This window comes from Hyperoodon ampullatus (genome assembly GCF_949752795.1).
Source record: "Hyperoodon ampullatus genome assembly, chromosome: 9".
Lineage (NCBI taxonomy): Eukaryota > Metazoa > Chordata > Mammalia > Artiodactyla > Ziphiidae > Hyperoodon > Hyperoodon ampullatus.
In genome coordinates, this window is record NC_136922.1 from 62,417,685 (window position 1) to 62,440,479 (window position 22,795).

The 22,795-nt window shown below is 39.7% G+C and overlaps 1 protein-coding gene across 2 annotated transcripts in view; it reads left to right on the plus strand.

The window, feature by feature from the left end:
- Positions 1–22,795, plus strand: part of PLEKHA8 (pleckstrin homology domain containing A8) — a gene marked incomplete at both ends in the record, with an annotated part of 57,550 nt that overhangs the window by 27,651 nt on the left and 7,104 nt on the right. The window contains 9 exons of one of the 2 annotated variants that reach the window (XM_079711423.1): positions 746–870; positions 4,030–4,200; positions 5,232–5,272; positions 7,325–7,482; positions 9,869–10,028; positions 10,438–10,523; positions 14,198–14,256; positions 14,641–14,771; positions 15,427–15,497. In XM_079711423.1, the coding sequence (XP_079567549.1) occupies positions 746–870; positions 4,030–4,200; positions 5,232–5,272; positions 7,325–7,482; positions 9,869–10,028; positions 10,438–10,523; positions 14,198–14,256; positions 14,641–14,771; positions 15,427–15,497 (1,002 nt within the window). The remainder of the gene's footprint in view (positions 1–745; positions 871–4,029; positions 4,201–5,231; positions 5,273–7,324; positions 7,483–9,868; positions 10,029–10,437; positions 10,524–14,197; positions 14,257–14,640; positions 14,772–15,426; positions 15,498–22,795) is intronic. The other variant, XM_079711424.1, reaches the window with a different exon arrangement.

Here is a 22,795-nt window from a genome sequence, read left to right on the forward strand (position 1 = left end):
GAACAAGTGTTTCAGGGGACCTTTCTCATGACACACATGGCAGATGTGCTTAACTCTTCAAGTAGACACAGTAAAATGACCTATTTGTTGGTTGTTTTTCAATGCTAAGTCGAGAGCAAATTCTAGACACTGTCAGCTCTGACTCAGATCAGGTGGTAATGTGCAGCTTTTTCACGGATAGGAAAGCAGAGGCAGTTATGATTGTAGCCGAGCCCTCAGCGCCAGGATGGCTGGAGTGCCGTGCTAATGAAGGAGCAGCAGGTGTGCAGAGGGTGCCGTTCGCCTTGCCAGGCAGCGTGCTGGACCAGTCCTCTGAATTCACAAGCTGTCTTATTAGTGGTAATTGCATGTTACAGAACACTGTTTCCCAGTTTTGAGCACTGGATAGATAGCTGTGACCCCATTTTACAGATAGGAAAACTGTGGCAGACCAAAACCCTGAACCCTTGACTGTTCCCAGTTCTGACACAAGTGGATCAGAGGTATACTGTCTCCTTCTTCCTGTACTGGTGATCGTTAAATATGTTGGCTCAAGAAATAATGTAGATTACTTCAGAAGACTAGAAATCTCCTTTTTCTCTTTTTCTTGCTCCCATAACTTCAATTATGTCATATCTGTAACCCATACTATAAACATCTGACTTTAGGCATAGATTATATTTCACTTATCTGTATAGTATGGTAACTAGTATATCAGTTATTTATTCTAGGAATTAAATTACGTTTTCATCATTTTGTTATTTAGAGTTTGCTGAAAACACTGAAAACTTGAAAACCAAAATGTCAGAACTAAGACTCTACTGTGATCTTCTTGTTCAACAAGTAGATAAAACAAAAGAAGTGACCGCAACTGGTGTGTCCAATTCTGAGGTAAAATACCATTCTTCTTAGCCACATGACAAGTGGCACCAGATGTTGCTTACAGGCGCTGCTTATTCTCACATAATCCCTACCTTGGAATTTACTGTTTTTCAGAGGAAAAAAGTGACCGACTTCAACAAAGAGAAGAAGTGTGTGCATTTCAGCATATGGAAGCATATAGTTTTCCTTCCTGGGATGAATTCAGGATTAATTAATTGATAATTTTGGAACTTTTAACTTTAGTACTGATGTACTAAAATATGTGTCTCCCCAGTTCGCATAACTTTCTAAAATATAGCCTTAGCTGTCTAGCAGAGCCATTTCTATACTATGCATGTGGCTCCTAAGGTGACAGCATCATGTCTGTCAGTAATATGTATCTGTCACCTCTGATGCGACTGTAACAGGATTTTATTTCACCGTAATAGATGTTCTGCTTGAGTAGAGACTAGTGCTTTCAAAGATAGAGACACAGCTTTATTTCTCTCCATCATCAGCAAGGATTGCAATTTTTATCATTTATTAATGAAATTGTTATTTACTCATTCTAAAAGGTATATTAAAAGATCTATCTGGTGTTAAGCTATGTACTGAATGGGTCACATTAACCGGAGAGGGGTCTCTGCTCTGCTCTCAGAGAAGTTGTCTGAAAAACAGTGCCCACAAAATGAAGAATCTGCAGATTATAATTAATGGTTTTCAATTACTTTTCTTAGGTAGTGTATCACTATGCTACTAGTCATATATGTGCTCTAAGTTTTTCTAATAAAGGTGGTTTAACTCACTTTCATTCACTTTTGGGGGGGGTCTCTCTTACTCATTCAGCAACTGCCTATTGTGTACAAGATACTGTGCTGGGGGAGGGAGATGCGAGGGGTACCAAAACACTTCAGTCCTGCTTTTGGGATGTTAGAGCCTAGAGCATTGATTCTCAACCCAGAGCAGTTTTGCTCCTCAGGAGACATTGGGCAATGTCTGAGACATTTTTGGTTGTCACTACTGGGGGAGTGCTGTTGGCATCTAAGGGGTAGAGGCCGGATGCTGCTTAATATCTGCAATGGATAGGAGAGCCACTCCCCCTATATCCCCTGCTCCAATAAGCCAGCCCCAAATGCCAGTGATGCCAAGGTAGAGAAGCCCTGGTCTAGTAGGAAGGGAAAAAGTGAACACAGCAATGTTTAATTCTAGGAAGTGTTTATAGTAAGTGTCTTGGGAACTTGCTAATGAAACTGTGGTTATGATCTTGTGATTTATAATCAGAAATATATGGTTGGTCTTTGTCTAGTTTTTGGCACAGAGCTCCAAAAAAAAACCCTTGGAATTTCCAGGTGATAAAAAGTGTCTTTTGTTATGTTAATGAGGCAACTATTGGAAAATACTAAGGATGGAGGCTCTGGTTGACTGTAGACCCAAGCAAGTGATTAGAGGGTTGGAACTTTCATTCCTACCCCCTTACCTCCTGGGAGGGGAGAGGGACTGAAGGTTGACTTCAGTCACCCTTGGCCAATGATTTAATCAATCGTGCCCATTTAACGAAGCTTCCATAACCCACAGCATGGGGTTTGGAGAGCTCCCGAGTGGGTGAATATGTGTTGACTGGGGAGAGTGGCATACTCGGGGAGCATGGAAGCGCCAAGCCTCTTCCCACATGCCTTGCCCTATGTATCTCTTCCATCTGGCTGTTCCTGAGTTATATCCTTTTATAATATACTGGCAGTCTAATAAGTTAAATGTTTCTTTTAGTTCTGCGAGCTGCTCTGGCAAAGTAATTAAACACAAGGAGGGGGTTGTTGGAATCTTCAGTCTAGAGTGGGTCAGTGAGTAGCACAAGTGACACCCTGAACTTGCCATTGGTGTCTGAAGTGGGGGTGGGGAGCAATCTTGTAGGACTGAGCGCTTAACCTGTGAGATCTGACACTGTTTCCAGGTAAATTGTGTCAGAATTGTAAGACACCCAGCTGGTGTCCAGGAATTTCTTGGTGGTGTGGAAAAAAACCACACATTGTAATTGGTGTCTGAAAAATAGTGGTTCACGACCAGTAACATCTAGCTTGTTAGAAATACAAAATTGAGGAAAATATAGAGGCTATGGTTAAAGAACAAAATTCACCTGAGTAAAATTTAAAGATCTTATTAGCTTTATTCAGCAATTCATAAATCGAGCAGCATCCAGTCTAGCAGATAGAAAGGAGCTGTGAAGAGCTGTACCAGGCTAGAGATCTTTATAGACCAAAGTGAGCAGGAACAAGGAAGTTATACTGGGCATTTGCTGAATGGTTAGAGCAGGGTTACTTTTCTTATATGGAGCAAAGGGAAGTCTTGGAGCCAGGTCAGTACACTGACTTGTGCTGAGCAGGCAAGCATTTATTGGTTGACCTAGGCCTGCCTTTTCTGGGAGAGCCCAGCATAGAAACTTGGATAAGTTTTTAGTTTGCTGATGTGAGACTTAGCATGAGTGACTCCATCTTGGGCCCAATCTGGGACTTTAATACCACTAAGATGTGGTTACCAAACTCTCTAGTCAGGGGGTAGCCTCAGTTTCCTGAACAACTTATTAATATCAATATCCAAGGGAAAAACAACCTGAGCAAGTGAAATAACTTGGAGGAAAAAATGATTAGATATTCAGAATAATTCCAGTTGCTGAAACCTCTTAGACTCATCTGTACTGAAAGCCAAAAACTCATTCTGAAAGCAAACAGTGTGTGATTTGTGGTTTCTAATGCTTCTATTCCAGAACTTCATTTTTACTCAGACAGTGGGAGACATTTTTCCATTGATCCCACTGGTCTTCAGTCCATGTGATTCTGTTTGGTGTCTGCCATCCCTTATAGACTGCAAACTCCACAAGGGCTCAGCGCCTAGCACCTGACATACTGCTGTCATATAGTGTTGTTGAGTTGAGAGAAGTCGTTGCCTTCAGTTGGAGTGGTGGGTGAGCATGAAGGGCAGATTGAGGGTAAGGCTTGAGTATGATTAATAGATAAGTTGGACTTGCTCAGGCTTTTTCTTTTATAACTGATACACATATTTGTCCAGCAAAATAGACGGGTACATGATTATTGTTATTACCCGTTATTAGAGGGATAAAACCTCTAAGGACATTCCACAACTGGGCTTTTTCCTTTTTGGCAAGGTAAAGGAGTCTTCACTCTGGTTGTTTTGTAGGAGGGAATTGATGTGGGAACTCTGCTGAAATCAACCTGCAATACTTTTCTGAAGACTTTGGAGGAATGCATGCAGATCGCAAACGCAGCCTTCACTTCTGAGCTGCTCTATCGCACTCCCCCAGGATCACCTCAGCTGGCCATGCTCAAGTCCAACAAGGTAACAGACCAGGTCAGCTTGGCTGCAGTAGGGCATGATGAAAAGTTAAGAAAGTGATATACTGAGCTAAGTTCTCCATCACCCTTTGGCAACTGATAAAGACATTTTTGTAGTGGACTTTCCTTTATGTCCACTATTATATATGCCCTTAGTCCCTTGTATCCAGTCAGTTAGTGTTGGCAGTTTTACCACCTGAACATGTCTCTCTCTGATGTAGCTAGTTTCTTGTCTCCAGCCTCCTTGTCCAGGGAGTCTTGCTGAGATTGGTGATAGCCTTCTAAACAGTTGCCTTCAGCTCGACTCTTCCAGGCAGCCTACAGTGTTTCTGTTCATGCAGTGTAAATTGGGCCACTTTACCTAAACCTTTTAGTGGCTCCCTCATTGCCTACAGGTTAAAGTCAAAACGTCTTAGCCCCTTCCCACATCACCAACCTCTTTCTTTTTCATAACCTGGCTTGAACTTATTAACTGATTGTAGCTCCCCCACTTCTTTGGACCATTTCCCAGTACCAAGAATGCCCTTCTCACCTGTCTTTCCCTGGTTAGCTCTTATTCATCCTTCAGAATTTAATCTCTCTTTCCCTGAATCCCTTAGTTGGGCTAAGAGTTCCTCCTCTACGCATACCCCTATTTTAGCCTTATTCTATATTGAAATTACCTTAAGGGCAAGAACCCCATACTGTTTACCTTTATGCTTCCAGTGTTTGATACAATGCTGTATCATAGTTTGGTATTTAATAATATTTAATGAGTGTAATAGTAATTACAAGAAAGCTAACCACCAAGGGTATAAATATGGTAATTAGGCCCTTCAAAAGACCATCTTCCTTTTTCTTAGAAATTTGGGTACCCTTATTTGAATAACTATTAAAGACTGGTTGGGATCAATGACTCCTTTCTTTTGGGAAGACCTAAAGTTATTCCTCTTGAGTGGGGCAGTGTGTGTTATGATCATATTTACCACTTTCATATGTGATAAAACTCTAAATATATTCTGTTGGGAGTTTAACATGTGAATTTTCTTTTCTTTGCTTCTTTTAAAGATGAAACATCCTATTGTACCAATTCATAATTCATTGGAAAGGTACAGTAACATTTTTTGTTTTTTCTTCTTTCTAAAAACATAAAAATAAGGATATTGGTATTCCTTGTTTTTTTTTTTTAAGAAATTATGTGGTGGGCTTCCCTGGTGGCACAGTGGTTAAGAATCCGCCCGCCAATACAGGGGACACGGGTTCGAGCCCTAGTCCGGGAAGGTCCCACATGCCGCGGAGCAACTAAGCCCGTGTGCCACAACTACTGAGCCTGCGCTCTAGAGCCCACGCACCACATCTACTGAAGCCCACGTGCTCTAGAGCCCGTGCTCCGCAACAAGAGAAGCCACCACATTGAGAAGCCCATGCACAGCTACAAAGAGTAGCCCCTGCTCGCCACAACTAGAGAAAGCCCATGTGCAGCAACAATGACCCAACACAGCCAAAAATAATAAATAAATTAAAAAAAAAAAAAGAAATCATGTGGTGGTTTTTCTCATGATTTGAGATGATACCAGAGGAGAACCTGAAGCACTGCAGATCTTTCATTCAGCACTGACTACTAGGGAAGATGTTTGCATTTCCCCAGGATATGGATCTCACCCACCACATCTAATAACTTTTCGTTTCTCTGTTGTACTGAGTATTGGAACCTCCTCTCTTGTGAAGGAGCCGAGCATTGATTTAAGTGTGGTTTTATCAGAAAAGACAGTGCTATTTTGTTTCGTTTAAAAATAAAAATCTTTGGGCTTCCCTGGTGGCGCAGTGGTTGAGAGTCCGCCTGCCGATGCAGGGGACACGGGTTCGTGCCCCGGTCTGGGAGGATCCCGCGTGCCGCGGAGCGGCTGGGCCCGTGAGCCATGGCCGCTGAGCCTGTGCTCCGGAGCCTGTGCTCCGCAAGGGGAGAGGCCACAACAGTGAGAGGCCCGCCTACCGCAAAAAAAAAAATAAAAAATAAATAAATAAATAAATAAATAAATAAATAAAAATCTTAGGTAGCTTTACAGGTTGGAAAAAGAACATAATATCAAAATCTGAACTACTGAAAGAAAGTACACGTTTACACAGTTGTGTTCCTATTATTTAGGGTCTTTATTCAGTTATTATTTCATATAAGCATTCCTATATTTTGACATTGTCCATGTATTTGTCCTTTCAAGTTATTATTTAATATTTTCATCTCTATATACAGTTGTTTGTTTCTTTAGTACAAAGATTGTTCCCCAATTTGGTTAATAATTTTCTCCTGATCTAAATATTTCTACTAGTAACACCTTTGTAGATTTTTTTTTCTTTTGAGGTATTTCATCAATATACTCTTATATTTTTAATTGCCAAGTTGAAATACGATATTTTTTTAGAAAAACAAATGCTTTTCCTGGAGTCAACATGTAGCTTGGACCTTTTCCCTTTATTCTCATTAGAAGAAAATGGTTTTGTTCTAATTTGGCTGAGTCTAGTTATTTATAATAAGATGTTATGATTGTCCCTTTAACAGAATCAGTTATTTCACTTGCATGCTAAATAGCCTTTTATGTTACCCTAAAGAGCAACAGATACTCAGGATGTATTGTGTCCTCCTGGGTTTTCTTTATCTTCCTTGACCACAGCTTGTGGCTTCTAGACAGTTAACTGCTAGGCAAACAAATGCAAGTGGCCAGTGATTTGAGAGGTGAGGAGAGAGAAAAAACCTTCCAGGGAGAAGCTGAGGAAAGTGAGAAAAGCTGTTGAATGTGGTACCTGTAGAAAAGCTGATTGAAAACCCAAGTGCTATCAATGAATATTTCCTGTTGCTGGTGGGGTGCAGGAAGTTTGAGTCAGCTGAGGGTGCATGAAGAGCCATGAATGGCTCTTTGGTCTCTGAACTTCAGCCTGGAGACAGGCCTGCTCCCAGCAGAGGAGGATACCTGCCTTGGAGGCAGGAGGGTGGGGTGAGAGATTTGGCTTGATTTAACAATTCTGTTTTTTAATCAGTGTTAGAAGGAGTTGGTAATTGTGGTTGTGGACCCTTCCCCATCCCTCAGAATAGGATCTATCTGTGCAGTCTATTTATGACCAAATAATTGGACTTTTTGGCTTTTTTCCTTTTAAAAAAATTTTAGGCAAACAGAGTTAAACAGTTGTGAGAATGGATCTTTAAATATGGAAATAAATGATGATGAAGAAATCCTAATGCAAAACAAGAGCTCCTTATGTTTGAAACCTGCAGAGACAGATCGCAGCATATCAAGTGAAGAAAATACAGATGATCATATAACAGGTAAAAACAAAAAAGATGTGAGGCAAACCATTGAATAAAAGGATCATGGGGCTTTGATTCATTATCCATGATGCGACACTTGATAAGGATTGACCTCAAGACAGCATGCTAGGTAGCTCCCGAGGCAGATGTTCATAAGATAACAGAGTTCACTTGAAAACGTTCTGCCGTCCCACCTGACCCCCCTATTGAAAAGGCAGAATGAAGAGGAGTTTCCCACTTACTGTTCTTAGCTGTGATGTCCATGGGCTTCAGTGAGCTGTAGCTGTCTGTGCTGACTTTTTAGAGAGTATGAGTATTAGGGCCTTCTGCTCAGAATTTCAGAGTCCGTTGAACATAGACTATGATGTGAGACTTAAGAGTCTGCAGAGTTATGGCAGTTCAGTTTTCCATCCTCCTGGTTTCTGGTGAGGCCTGAGGATGTCCGAATTCACTAACCACCATCAGATTTTCGCCTGGCCGTCTCTGTGTTCATCAAGCCAAATTCCCGAGTTTTAGGTAATAACCTGTAGTTGAAAGTGCTGCCCTTTTCGATTTACTAATTTCATTGGCTCTAACTACTAAAACCAACTTCAGATCAGTCCATGACAACCATCTTAGAGTTTTTAATTGTGTTATAAGTGTGTATTAAATAGTTTGAAAATAAAATTTTTTTAAAAAGTTTCCTCCTCATCTCCTCTGGTGAGTGGGGGGAAGAAAAGATGCATTTTCATAACTGTTAACCTGCAGCAAGCAATCCATACATCACTGAAGTCTTATCCCTTGAGTAAATAATAGACAGGAGAATTTCTGTTAAAACAGTCCTATTATTTATTTGACCCAATAATTTTTTTCTAGGAATTTGTCCTCAGGGAATAGTCAGATTTAAAGACAAATATATATGGACAGGGATGTCCTTTATGACATTACAGTTAATGCTCATTACTCATGGTAGTTTTGTTCTATAAAGTCACTGCAAACACTGAATTAGCAAATACTGAACCGTTGCTCCTAGGGGAAATACATGGTTAGGTTCCTGCAAGCCTCTTTTCACATTTTCATCAACTGATCAGTACATATTGTTGTTTTGTGTGTTTCTGTTTAAAGACACCTTGTTGGGGAGATGGATAAATTGGAAGATTGGGATTGACATATACACACTACTATATATAAAATAGGTAACTAATAAGGAACTACTGTATAGCACAGGGGACTCTACTCAATACTCTGTAATGGCCTATATGGGAAAAGAATCTAAAAAAGAGTGGATATATGTATATGTATAACTGATTCATTTTGCTGTACACCTGAAACTAACACGACATTGTAAATGAACTATACTCCAATAAAAATTAAAAAGAAAAGAGTCCCTCCTCCTAAAGGAAACAAAAGATACCTTGTTTACATATACTGTTGACTCATTAACATTGAACCCACGGCCAACAGCACTATAACTCATGCCTGAACGAAGCTTATCTTTTTTTTTTTTTTTTTATGTGGTACGCGGGCATCTCACTGCTGTGGCCTCTCCTGCCGTGGAGCATAGGCTCCAGATGTGCAGGCCCAGTAGCCATGGCTCACGGGCCCAGCTGCTCCACGGCACGTGAGATCCTCCCGAACCGGGGCACCAACCCACGTCCCCTGCATCGGCAGGTGGACTCTCAACCACTGCACCACCAGGGAAGCCCACGAAGCTTATCTTATATAAGCTTATATAACACGTGTTTTTCCATAAGGCACATCACAGCCTTCTTGTGCTTAGGAACACTAGGCAGCACTACACTTGGGGGTCCTTTTAAACAGCAAAATCAACAACAAAATGCACAAGAATGCAAAAAGAAAAATGGCACTAAATAAACACATTTGTGTACAGTGTGAAAGGTGAAACAAGAAGGCAGAATGTCACCTTGTTCGACCTCAGCTGGGAACATGCGTGTCAGGTAACTCAAATTTTTTCACTACTCTGCACATATCCAAAATGACTGCAAGAGTGCCATGAGCGCTGATTTTAGTATTACAAATAAACTTCAGCATGTAGGCAATTCCACAAAGACAGAATCCACTAATAATGAGGCTCAACTCTATTTATAATACTGAAATTTTAGAAACTACCTAAATGCCCTCCACATAAACATGATTCAATATTACATGGTCATTAAAACCATGTTTTGAAGAGTATTGAATGATAATGAAAATATTCATGATATACTGTTCAGTGAAAACAGGCTGGATGAAAATCTACATGTATTTAAACTCAATTTTGTTTGTGTGTATATGTATAGTATTTCACTGATTTTTCTTTCTGTATACTTTCCTGTGTTAAAAATGTTCAGCAATGAATATATATATATATTAATCTTATAATACATAAATAAAAGGTTAGTAATAGGTATCTCCTGCTTTACAGTCCAGAGTGAAATGATAAAGGAAGATGGAGAGGAAAACCTGGGAAATCATGACAGCCACTTGGCACAGTCTGAATCACACTCCTCAAGCAGCTCTCCAGAAGCCCACTGGGAAGAAGGCCAAGAAGTCATCCCAACTTTCTTTAGTACCATGAACACCAGGTATTCTGTACTCTCTAAAATCACTGACAGTTGGATACAAGCTTTCCTTCTGGAAAGTCAATGTTGGTGTTCCTTTCAGGGGATGGCGTATCCTAACAGAATAGAGAATGTGGCATACCAAGCATCTGCTTTACTGTTCACCTTGCCTGAAGCAGTGGATAAGAAGGAACTGGATTGTGAGAGTATACTCTGTCAATAAGTTTTAGCTTGCTTTGGTGGATTATCTTTGGAAAATGATTTTATTAGACTGTGTTATAATAGAAGAACAGTCATTGGGGCATATTTGTGAGACGAGGCTAAATGATTTGACCTACAGAGGGGCAGCTGTTTTCATGACTGCCTCTGAACTGCAGAGCATGCTAATGTTGTGTTTTCAATCTTTCCTCCTCTGTATCACCAAATTGTTTAGCTTTAGTGACATTGAACTTCTGGAAGACAGTGGCATTCCCACAGAAGCATTCTTAGCATCATGTTATGCTGTGGTTCCAGTATTAGGTAAGATTGCTCGATTTGCCTTAAATTCATAGTCTCTAGAATCTGTTTCACTGCAGTTATTTTGTAGTAGAAATATGCTGAACTATGTGTACAGTGAGATGACCCTTCTTATCTACCTCTTCATATCACTAGACACATATAGTTAAAACTGTGTGACCTTAAGCATTATTACATACTTCCATTTCATTTCTAATTATGATTAATATTGATCTTAGAGTTGTGTAATGAAAAAAGGGAATTCTGTTTTCTAGAAATCATACTTAAGAGCAAAAGTGAAAGTAGTTGAGGAACAGATCTTCAAATCTGTTGGTACTATGAAAAAACATTTTACCAGCTAAAACTTTTTTCAGATTAAAAAAAATTATATATATAACTTTAAGTTTAAGTTACATTTACTTTTTATAGAGCCAATAGTACCAGGAATTGCTAATGTGTTGAAATTTGCTATATAATCCATTTAACTCTGTATCTCTTTTTTAAATCAAGGTATATCTTGCATAGAACTTAACTGTTATAATTCAGTGAGTTTTGACAAATGCATCTACCTATGTAATCCACACCTCTATCAAGGCAGAGAATGTTTTCATCACCCCAGAATGTTCCCTATGCCAGTCAGTCCACAGCCTGTCACCCAGCCCAAGGCAACCATACTGATTTCTGTCACCATAGATTAGTTTTGCGTGTTCTAAAATTTCATATAAGTGGAATCATGTTATGTACTCTTGCATTATACTCTTGATAGTATAATGTTTTCACCTTTGTTGTTACATGTATTAGTAGCTCATTCCTTTTTATTGCTGAATAGTATTCTATTAAGTGACTATACCCCATTCTCCTACTGATAAACATTTAGGTAGTTTCTTGTTTGGGGCTATTATAAGTGAAATTGCTCTGAATGTTTTTGTGTCTGTGAGCACATGTTTTCATTTTTGAGTAAATACCTAGGGGTGGAATTGCTGATTCATAGGGTTTATACATGTAATTTCATAAAGAGTGGCTGTACCGTTGTGTACTTCCAATAGCAATATATGAATATTCTGGTTGCTTCACATCCTCACTAGCACTTGGTGGTGTCAGTATTTTGGTTTTAGCCATTTCTGTGAGTGTTTGGTGGTATCTTGTGACTTTAATTTGTATTTCTCTGATGACTAATGATGTTGAGCACTTTTTCATATGGTTATCGACCATTGCTATCTCTTCCATTATGAAGTCTGTTCAAATCTTTAACCTGTTTTTAAAAGTTGGTTAATTTTCTTTTTATTATTGAATTGAAAGAGTTCTTTGTATGTTCTGAATAACATTTCATTGTAGACATACTCATTATGAATATTTTCCCCCAGACTATGACTTGTTCGTTTCTTTTCTTAATAATGTCTTTTGAAGAGCAGGGTTTTTAATTTTCACTAAATCCAATTTATCTATGTTTTCTTCTTTTATAGTTAGTGCTTTCAGTATCCTAAAAGATCTTTGCTTATCCCCAAGGTCATGAAGATAGTCTTCTGTGTTGTCTTCTACACTTTTTATTTTTTATTTTAAGTTTACATCTGTGATCCATCTTGGAATCAGTTTTTTATGTGGTGTGAGGTAAGGGTTGAGATTCCTTCTGTTTTTTTTTCTTTTTTTTTTTCCTTTATCTGGTTGTTCAAGAACCATTTGTTGAAAAAGCATCTTTTTTCCCTTTTATATTACCTTGGCAGCGCTTTGAAAACCAGTTGACCGTATAAGTGTGGGTCTATTTCTGGACTCTCTTTTGTTTCAACAGTCTGTTTTTTTTCCTCATCCTAGTATTACAGTATCTTAATTACTGTGTAAGGCTTGAAATCAGATAATGTAAGTCTTCCAGTTTTGTTCTTCTTTTTCAAGATGTTTTGGCAATTCTAGGTCCTTTGCATGTCCATATAAATTTTAGCTTTTCAGTTTCCGCTAAAATGAATGTCAATATTATGACATGGTATGAGTGTGTTTCGTGTTTGGTAATTGCAATCATTGTTGCTTTTGTTGTGGTCGTCCATTTACAATGCTTGGTGTCAGTTTATTTATCTCTTGTAAAAATAAAATACAGTGTGTGTGGGGGGCGGGGGGGGGAAGAATCATGGGCCATGCATGCTTCCCATTACTTTTAAGGGAAAAAGCAAAGCTGCCCATCCTGCTAGTTCAACCCCAGAGAGGAAGAAGAGCCCTGATACAGATCAAAGAGGAAAACTAAGGCCGTATCCAGGGGTCAGTGTACTAGAGTGGACCTTTCCACAGATGTGTGGAGGGTATCAAAGTTCCCATCCTCCTTCCACGACTCCTCTTCACTCTCCCGGATAGGATAAGCAAGGACAAAGTGGAGCCCACAGGGTAGGGAGGCAGGCAGGTGGCTTCCACATGGTCCAGTTGGCCAAAGAAAAGAGAGTCTATGTACACACTGGGACTAGAGGTTGAAGGGGATTTTTTTTCCTGTAGGATTCCTGGGACCATACATTCTTTGATAAGCATGTATGACGGTAGGAGGCAGGATAGAATAGCAGTCTGATGGGAGAGCTACAAGGTAACTCCAATTCCACCCTACACAGTAGTTATGGCCAATAATACAAGTTATCCCTCTTATCATGAAGATGCCAGGAGTCTTAAGTCTTAAGTCTTGAACCTTAAAATCAGAGAAATCGTAAATATTTCTCTGTATAAATAAAAATAAATCTCATTACATATATCCCAAACATACACAGAAACAGAAAATGACTATGGTTTAGGAATAAAAAAAGGAGTAAGATAGTAAAATGCAATATTCTGATAAATGTACTGGTTTACTGTACTAAGCCAGTAAACCACTCAAAACTTAGTGAGAGTAAGTAAAACATGAGTACTCCCAACTGATTTTTTTGAATAGATAGAGGCATTTCTTTTTTTTTTTTTTTTTTTTTTTTTTTTTTTTTTTTTGTGGTATGCGGGCCTCTCACTGTTGTGGCCTCTCCCGTTGCGGAGCACAGGCTCCGGATGCGCAGGCTCAGCAGCCATGGCTCACGGGCCCAGCCGCTCCGCGGCATATGGGATCCTCCCAGACCGGGGCACGAACCCGTATCCCCTGCATCGGCAGGCGGACTCTCAACCACTGCGCCACCAGGGAGGCCCGGCAAGCATATTAAAATTGTAAAGCAAAACAGATAAAACTAATTTTAATAATGTATTTTATCTAACTTGGTATAATGTATTTTATCTAACTTGGTATATACAATATATCAGCTGAACATGGAATCAATATAAAAGAATCATTAATGAGATATTTGACGTTCTTTTTTTGGTACTAAGTCTTTGAAATCTGGTATATATTTATACTTAACGGCATATTTCAGTTTGGAATAGGTACATTCCAAGAGCTCAATAGCCACACATCTACTGGCTACTGTATTGGACAGTGCAGCCCTAAGGATTACAATGCGCATTCTAAACTTAAGGTTATCCTCACCTGCCTTTAAGCCCTTATTATAGTTACTCACTTCAGAGCAGTGTAGTAGAAAAAAGCAATGACAGTGTGCTAGGAACCTTTGAAGCTTATGTTTAGAAAATGATTTAAAAGCAAAAAATAAAAGTTTGGCGGGGGGTGCGGGGGCCTGTTAAATTCATTGCTACTATAAAAATTTTCCACTTGAAAAAATTGCTTTTTCAAAGATGTTTTCAATCTTTTCTTCTAGACAAACTTGGCCCTACAGTGTTTGCTCCTGTTAAAATGGATCTAGTTGGAAATATTAAGGTGAATATACTGGCTTGTCTCTGTGGAGACTGTATATTTGGAGGGAGTACTTGCATGAAATCTCATTCAGAAACAAATGATTGTTGAGTTTTATACTCGGGATGAAAAGTATAGGCCAGCTGTAAGAACCTTTCTCAGAGGAAAAAATACTTTAAAAACAGTACTTTAAAACCCTCAAACTATTTAATTCTAGATTAAGCCTAATAAGAATCCTCAAACAAATAAAACAGATTACTTGGAAAGCATAAGGAAGAAGGTAAGAGAGGCTTAATTCATTTTGATTTCTTAGAGGCCTGGTTGACAAACTTATGTCTCAACAGTAAACTGACTTGCTTGATAGCTTTAGCACTTTTAACTTAGGTTATTTCCCTGCTTCTCCTGCAGAAAGTAAATCAGAAGTATATAACCAACAAAGAAGAGTTTACCACACTCCAGAAGATAGTGCTGCACGAGGTGGAGGCCAATGTAGCCCAGGTTAGGAACTCAGCTACAGAAGCCCTCCTGTGGCTGAAGAGGTGAGGCAACTGGGGTGGGGCAGCAGTTGAAATCCAGCTTAGTTGAAACGTCACCCCCCAAAAAAAATTGTTATGCAAAAGAGGCTACTTCTGAGTGAAAGCTGTAACCCATGTATAGCCTTTTCTAGAAGGCCTGAAGAATAGAATATCAACTTTTTTTTGCCTCTGTCTTGATAGTGATAAACATTGTTAATATTAATAGAATATATAAGATAGGAATCATAAAGGACAGTAAAGCTGATTGGTTTTGTCTTTAAGTCAGTGGATCACAAACTGTCATGGCATCAGAATCACCTGGAGAGCTTATTAAAAAACACAGATTGCTCCACCCAAAACCCAATTTCTGATTCGGTAAGTCTGGAAGGGAGCTCCAGAATTTGCATTTCTAACAAGTTCCCAGGTGATGCTGAAGCTGCTGGTCCTGGGACCACATTTTGAAAACCACTGTGTAGGTATTTCAGATAAGAATCGTCTAGAGCAAGCTAAAGGGAAATCACAGGGAAGAAACTTAGAAAGGACTGCCATGTGACTTGACTTGTTTATTACTATGCCCAAGATACTACTGAAAAAGAAGCTGATGTCTGCCATTTATTCATACCCATTCAACATAAGTGAACTTTGAAGAAATATTATTTCTTCCTCTTTTTTGTTTTAGAGGTCTCAAATTTTTGAAGGGATTTTTGACAGAAGTGAAAAATGGAGAAAAGGACATCCAGACAGCCCTGAGTAAGTGTTATTTACATTTTGGTTGATTAATTGAATAGGATGTGGAATGGAGACCCCTGGAGGAGGAGATAGGATGTGCTTTTCAAGATCTGATTTTGGTATTTTTCTATTTCATTATTATTAATTGTTTGTTTCTTACATGCTTTGTTAAAAAAGAACTCATGAGATAGTGACCTGGTAGTCTAGATCTAACTTATTAAAAATCAGTATATCTTAAAGAAGAGCTAAATTAATAGAGAGCCATCTTTTAATCTTAATAGGAAAACCTAATATTTTTAAGAAGTCAGTTCTTCCTAAATGAATCTTGAGATAACTGTATAGTTTTCTAAAATCCGTATCCAGAGAGAAGCTAGTTTTGGAGACCATAAAAGGGAGTGTGTGGGGAACCCTAGGAATTTGCTCTGAAGTGAGATGAAGGGCTGGTCATCATCTTGTATTCCTCAAGTGCCCTACGTGCCCCATTTTTGTGGTGGTGTTGAGACTCGGATGAAGGCCTTGGTCAAAGGAGATCGTCCGATATCTCCAGCATCTTAATGCAGTGACTGGAACACTGTAGGTACTTGATAAACATTGGGTGGGTGGGTGGATAGATGGATGGATCAATGCACCTATCGGCCACTTTTGGAAAACATTGAAGACTTGGAAGCATCCTCATAGTGCCACTAACAGACTGGCTAAACTCTCAATCTTGGTCTCTAGGAAATCCTTCCAGGATGGACATTGAGGTGAGCGGGTGGGAGTGAGATTCCATATTACTTTGAAGCCTGTATTATTATGATGTAGAGAAGCACATGGTCAGGCTCTAGGCAGTCATGATTATAAATAATGAAATGAATGAATTCGATGCCTCTGCTGGGGAGGAGGAGCCAGTGTTCACACAGCATTTTATCAGTGTCAGGGGTGAGTTCTTCCTTTTGTTAGTCCTCCCTTTGGGTCATGAGTCTTGAGGGATCCTGCCCCTGTGTGATTTTCCCAGGCCTCCCTGTGTAGAAACTTGCTGATGTGCCATGAAACAATGAAAGCTGATATTTCTGTAACACTGTATAAAAAATTTAGACAACCTAGTCCTCGCATCAATCCATTTTTACAGGTTAGGTAACTGAAATTCTGAAAGATTAAAAGACACGCTAAGACCACAAAGGATCTGAAGCAGGGTCATTTTGGGATCCTCAGCTCTAAGGTCCTCATTTCTCCCACAGAAGGTCTTCTCCACCATCCGTGAGCTACCTGCATTTTGGGGTTTCTCATACATCCTTGAATTTCCAGGACTGTCTCAGTTATATCCTCCCCTAAGTGTCCTGATTTCAGTACTAAAAATATATTCACCATGACTATTAGGATTCCCTAACCAGTATCTATCAAACTTGATGACTTTGTGGAGTGATTAAGATCATGGGCTTTCTGGATAGTGTTGTGCCCTTAGGCAATTTACTTGACCTTTCTGTGCCTCAGTTTCCTCATCTGTAAAATGGGAATGATGACTTGATTTCCCTAATAAGATTGTTGTAAAGATTAAATGGGTTTATGCATGTGAAAAGATTAGAAATTTGGTACATAATAAGCACTTAATAGAGGTTAGCTTCTATTGTTGTTTATATTCTCATCATCATGACATATACAAAGTCGATCACCTACCAGAAAATGGGACTTATTTGTCCCAAATCACAAATGGAAAGTTACCAAGCTCAGTTGCCAAGCCTGAAATTTCTCTCCAGACTGACTTCTTAGTATGGAAGTTTCACACTGGTAGGAAGACTCCACCACCTGCAGGAAATGCAGAAGATATGGGATTCAGCACTGTGTGTGTGGCGGACTCCACATGTCACAGGATGCTACTGCTTTCTGATGGCTGGCTGTGTGAGGGCAAGTGGGGAATGCTAATCTCATTACCCCTCTGCTGGAGCTGGGATAGAGGAGAACCCAGCTGCTTACTGGACACAGCAAGTGAAAAGAAAAGCTTTGCCCCTTGGAGGTGGAGAGACAGTTGAGGATATACCCTTTCTGCCCTGCCCCCATCCCTAATTCTGCCCCCTTTCCTCCCCTATCTTTTACTTGATTTGAAAGCTGGGCCTAGAGATGTTGACTTTTTGAAGAGAGAGGAGACTTGAAGGGCAAATGCTGCTTCAAAACTGCAGCATTGGCTGTGATTATTGGCTGAAATAATCACAGCCAATCTCAGCTTTTCCTTCCCTTTCTTCCCCGCTGGACTGTTTTCAGTGGAAAGGAAAAGGGACCATAAATTTGAGATTTTCATCCTGATGCACAGGATTATTTCAGAGGTCTTCATGATTTAAATCATCTTTGCTTATAGGGATCCCTAGTTTCCTGCTGCTGTTCAATGTGGAGAGATAAAGCTCCCCTAACCAGCCCCCTTCCCTCTAAACACAGACACAACAAGTTCTGTGCAAGCAAATAAGAGAGACTTATGAGAAATGTTTACACATTAACTGTTCAGAACCCATAGGCTGCTTGTTGCCTATTTCTTCTGGATTGCTGGCTTCTTTTTTCTCATTTTGAAATCACAGGCTTTATAAGCAGAACTGATATTTTGTCTAAAATGAGATAGTTTAGGTATGTAAGTAAAAGAGTGGGTATGTGCCATTTATATGCCACATATAGGCAAATTAGCTTGCATTTTTTATTCTGAAATTGAACTTGAGTTATTGTAATAACAGCTACCATTTATAGAGCACCCAGTGTTGGCATAACACTAGGTTCTCCATAACCATTTTATTTAATCTTCTGAGCACTCCCCTTTTACAGCAAGTAAACTGAGGTTTAGAGAGGATAAGTACTTTCCCAAGGGTCTCAGATCTAGATCAGTGGTTCTCAGAGTGGTCCAAGGACAGCAACATCTTCATCACCTGGAGACTTACTAGAAGTGCAGACTACTGGGTCCCACCTGACACCTGCTGACTCAGAAACTGCCGAGGTGGGGCCCAGCAATGCGTGTGTTCACAAGTCATGCAAGTGATTCTAATCCATGCTCAAGTTTGAGACCCGTTCCTCTAGAGCTGGGATGTTGAAGCTCACCTGTCACTAGGCTACATTTGGTTATTTGGGAATTTTGACTGCATCTAAGTGATTATTAAATAAGCAGGAATAAAAGTACTGAAATTAGTTACCCATAGCATCAGTTAATTTTGCCTCCTTTTCATGATAATTGGCTGGTTACCCAATGGCTGAAAACTTTTCCCAACCTAGGAACAGCAAGACAATTAGTAGGGATAAAATAAGGATAAACCTTGGATGACAGTCCCAAATTTGAAAACACTGCTTAAGAAAGGTTTTGAGGTAACTGCTCATAATTTTGGATAGTCTTAGTGGCTTTGAAAATGGGAGATGATATGTAACAACAGTCCTAAATGACACAATGGAAGCCTTGACATCTATTAACTCTCTGGAAAATGCATGTATAGTCATTGTATTGCTGCAGTTCTGTGACCTAGAATGAGTTTTCAGCAATCGGAAGGAGGCCTTGGGCTTTATACTTCCCGCTTTTGCATTTGAGCCGTCACTTGAATTCCCCATAATGATGATCAGAGTGGAATATTTTGGGTGGTCTCATGCCAAGAGCTGCTCTGAACTCTAGTGTCCTCTGACATTCTCTAGAGATCACTCTAAGGAAAGAGTTGGGTACACAAGGCAAATGTGTTTAATGGTCCACCCTGTAGCTGAGCCCCTCCATTCACAGATGCCACATCAAGAAGAGGCTTTGGAAAGCATCTTTGTAAGTGAAAGGAAGAAAAGTTGCTCTGCCATTTCATGCACCATTGTACTAAATATTATGTGTTCTGCACTGTTCCCTCAGTGGGATAGCATATTGCCACATCCCTCACCTCGGAATGATTCCATAAATGTCAGGTAAACATTAACCTAACCAAGATCTGTAGCACAGAATAGGAGAAAAAAAAATGTAGAGGAGGCTCACTTATGCATTTAATATGAAAGGCTTTCACAAACAAGGAGAGCTATATGAGAGAGATGAAGTTAGAAGTCATAATCAGATATTTGACATCAAATCATAACTGGACTAATTATTCTGAAAGTACCAGGGAATGTGAGTCAAGTCATACCCTTTCCAGGACTATTAACAGCATGTGCTTCTAATGGCAGAATTGGCTTACAGTACAAGTTTTCATCTCGATGGTGCCTGAAGGTAGCAAAGGATATCTCTGGGTACTTGTTCCATCTCTGTCAACTGGTTATTGAATTGGCTTTTCTCCATACAATTCATTTTGCCCAAAGTTTAGTCACTGTAAAGAATTTGGGGTACTTTCCTAGTAGTAGGTTTTTTTAAATTATATCAAATATTTATCATTTGACCAAATATGTAAATACAGTACCATCTACTACCTCATGACCCCATTACTTCCAGAGAAGATCTTCATCCAGAATTTGTAGTTTATCATTATATAATGAATGTTTTTATACTTTTACTATATATTTATGTGTCCACAAACAGTATCTAGTAATGTATTGCATGTTTTAAATTCATGTACATGGTGTCCCATTATACATATTCTTCCTTTTTCACTGGGTATTTTCAGATTTATTCACTGCCTATTCACTTTCAAACCTTTCTTTGTTCGTGATTCTTGCCTAAGGACTTCCTAGTTTAGCTCATTTGCAGAACTGAGATGATTGTCACTTTCTGAGCTCAGTGAATGATTGATTTCACCTTTTCTGGCTTTGCTTGTCTACTTCTCAAGCCGTCTCCTAAAACTTAGATTTGCATTTCTCCTTTGCCCTCTCTACAACCCAAAGTAACTTTGCAAATTCTCACTAATTATAGATTTACAATAGAGAAACACTCTCATATATTCTGTTCCTGGACAGAATAGCTATCCACCAACAGTAATGGAAAGGTAGTTCTTGTTCAGATGCTGTGATAGGTTGAGGCATAATCTCTAAATACCTCATAGAAGGTTTTTGACTAACCACTAAAGAAATGAAATCTGCATTTTTATAAATAGAATAAGGTTCCAATTTTTTCAAGATATGGCTGGGAGAAGGCACGTTTTTCATTTTCATTATTTTGTTTTATCACAAAGAATAAACATTAGTTTTGTCAGAATGGTTTAATGTGACAAGAATGCCCCAAGTTCTCGTTGCTTTTAGCTTTGTGACCTTGGGCAGGTAACTATCTCTCTGGGTCTTCTGTTTTTTCATCTGTAAGAGGAAGAGAATTGGGCAAGGTGATTGTCAACGCTTCCTACTTAGAAATTTTGACTCAGTTTCTAAGGAACTGACACATTTCAGAGAACTGGGAGAAGGGAATCATTTATGTCTTTCAGAGGCCAAAAATACTTCTAGATTATAGAACATGCATTATGATAATGAATGGGTATTATAGTGAAGATTAATGTATTTCATTATCTAATCTTCTCTAGGTAACCAAAATAGGTCAATGCTTAGACTTCATCCTAATTTAATGCAGCCTCACATGGCAGGGTTATTTGCAGCCCTAGAAGTCAGCTAAAGACTTGGAGCAAGTCTTTTTCTTTTATGAGTTTTATTTTTTTTTTTGTTGGTTTTCAATTGCGGAGGTGGTCTTCCTAGGCCTGAGTCAGGACCTAGCCTAAATTCTCTGCCTCCCTCTTCTCCCATTAGACTTACCTGGCTCACATTTTGCCCAGTGGGACTCTTCTCTGGCAAGATGCAGGCACAGCAAGGAACAACTGCCTTCTCTAGAAGGGCTGGGGGTAGTGGGGGACACAGATCGTGTTGCTGTACAAACACTCTCTCTTCCTTAGACCAGGCTGCCCCTCTTACTTGGACTCACAGCATCCTTGTTTTCTTGCTGTCCCATAGAAGGGAGCATGGAGAAGGGTTTCTGGGCTTTTTTGAGTGGTTGACTTCACAGGCAAAGTGTAGGAAAGGTATAAGGCCCTGAGGTTGGAGTAGCACTGGATCCAGAGCCCTTATAAACAGGCAGTTTGTCTGCCAGGTGAACTCTGGAGCCAAAGGCTCAGGGACCAGGACAGCGGTCAGCTGCCTTTGCTGCATACCGTAAAGAAATACTGATCTCCTTTTACTTCCCTACCACAATTCCAAATCAGAATGATCATGACTGTTAGTAGAAGAAAATAATACTATCTGTATAGGAAAAAAGACTTAAGAGAATATACCTCCAGAATGCCCTTGGTGGTTACCTCTGGGAGGCATGATTATAGGTTTCTTTAGTTCTTCCCTTTTTGCATTTTCCATATTTTTAACAATGAACATGTATTATTTGTGAAATCAGAAAAAAAGCCATAAGTGTTATTTTAAACTACCACTGTGCCTCAGGTGGGAAGTTCAGAAGCCTTGACACAGCATAAAAAGGGTCCTCACAGTTTGGCCCCAGCCCCAGTGATCTGCAGCCCTACTGGACTGTTCCCCCTTCACGCCACCATCTCTCACAACTCCATGTAGCTTCCTCTGTCTGCAGCCCCAGGTACCACCCTACTCTCTGCCCTACCCAGCCTTTGAGACTCCTTTGGAGAATTCTTTCTGTCCACTTGCTCCCAGGCTGGATTCATCTCTCTTTCTTTTCCTGTAGCACTGGATAGAGATCTCTGTTATAGCAGTTGGCGATTTGCATAACGATGATTTGTTAAAGGCTGGCTCTCTTATAAACCCATGAACTTCCTGAGGGCAAGGGACTGAGTTTAAATCACCCAGTGATCCCTGCTGCCTTGCACTTAGTAAGGGGCAGTGGTAGACTTGCACTAAATTCTTGCTGAATGGAGCAGCTGTTCCATCACAGATGTCTACAAGCAGATTGTAATGGCACTAAATTTCATCTACTGATTTTTAATGGCATTTAATACCTTACATGGATTAGGATCACAAGAAAGAAAGTGTTCCCACTATACCTCTGTGACTCACCTCAGGATGTTTTCTATGGACCTATACACCTTCTTACCAGCCCAGATGGCTCCTTAGACGGTTAGAAATTTGACTGTCTTGCTGATTTACCGCAGAGGCTGTGCCTAGTATTTCCTGCCTGTCTGTGCCTGTATGCTAGCAACCCTTTCTTCACTAAGGTCTTAGATACCATCTAAAATGTCCCTGATAACATCTGTCCCCTTAGAGAATCAGATAGGTTTTAAGTGTGGCTTACATTGAAGACTTGTATCTTTGACACTGTCCTAGCCTACGGACTGTTCTCCTAAGAAAAAGATTGAATTTAATCTTGAGTTCTCCTTTAGGCTATTTCTAAGAGTCCTTTCTGCACTTGAATTTATTGATTTTTATCATTTCTGCTTTAGCTTCACCACACTGGATGGTGGCATTTCAACCCATTCCTAAAA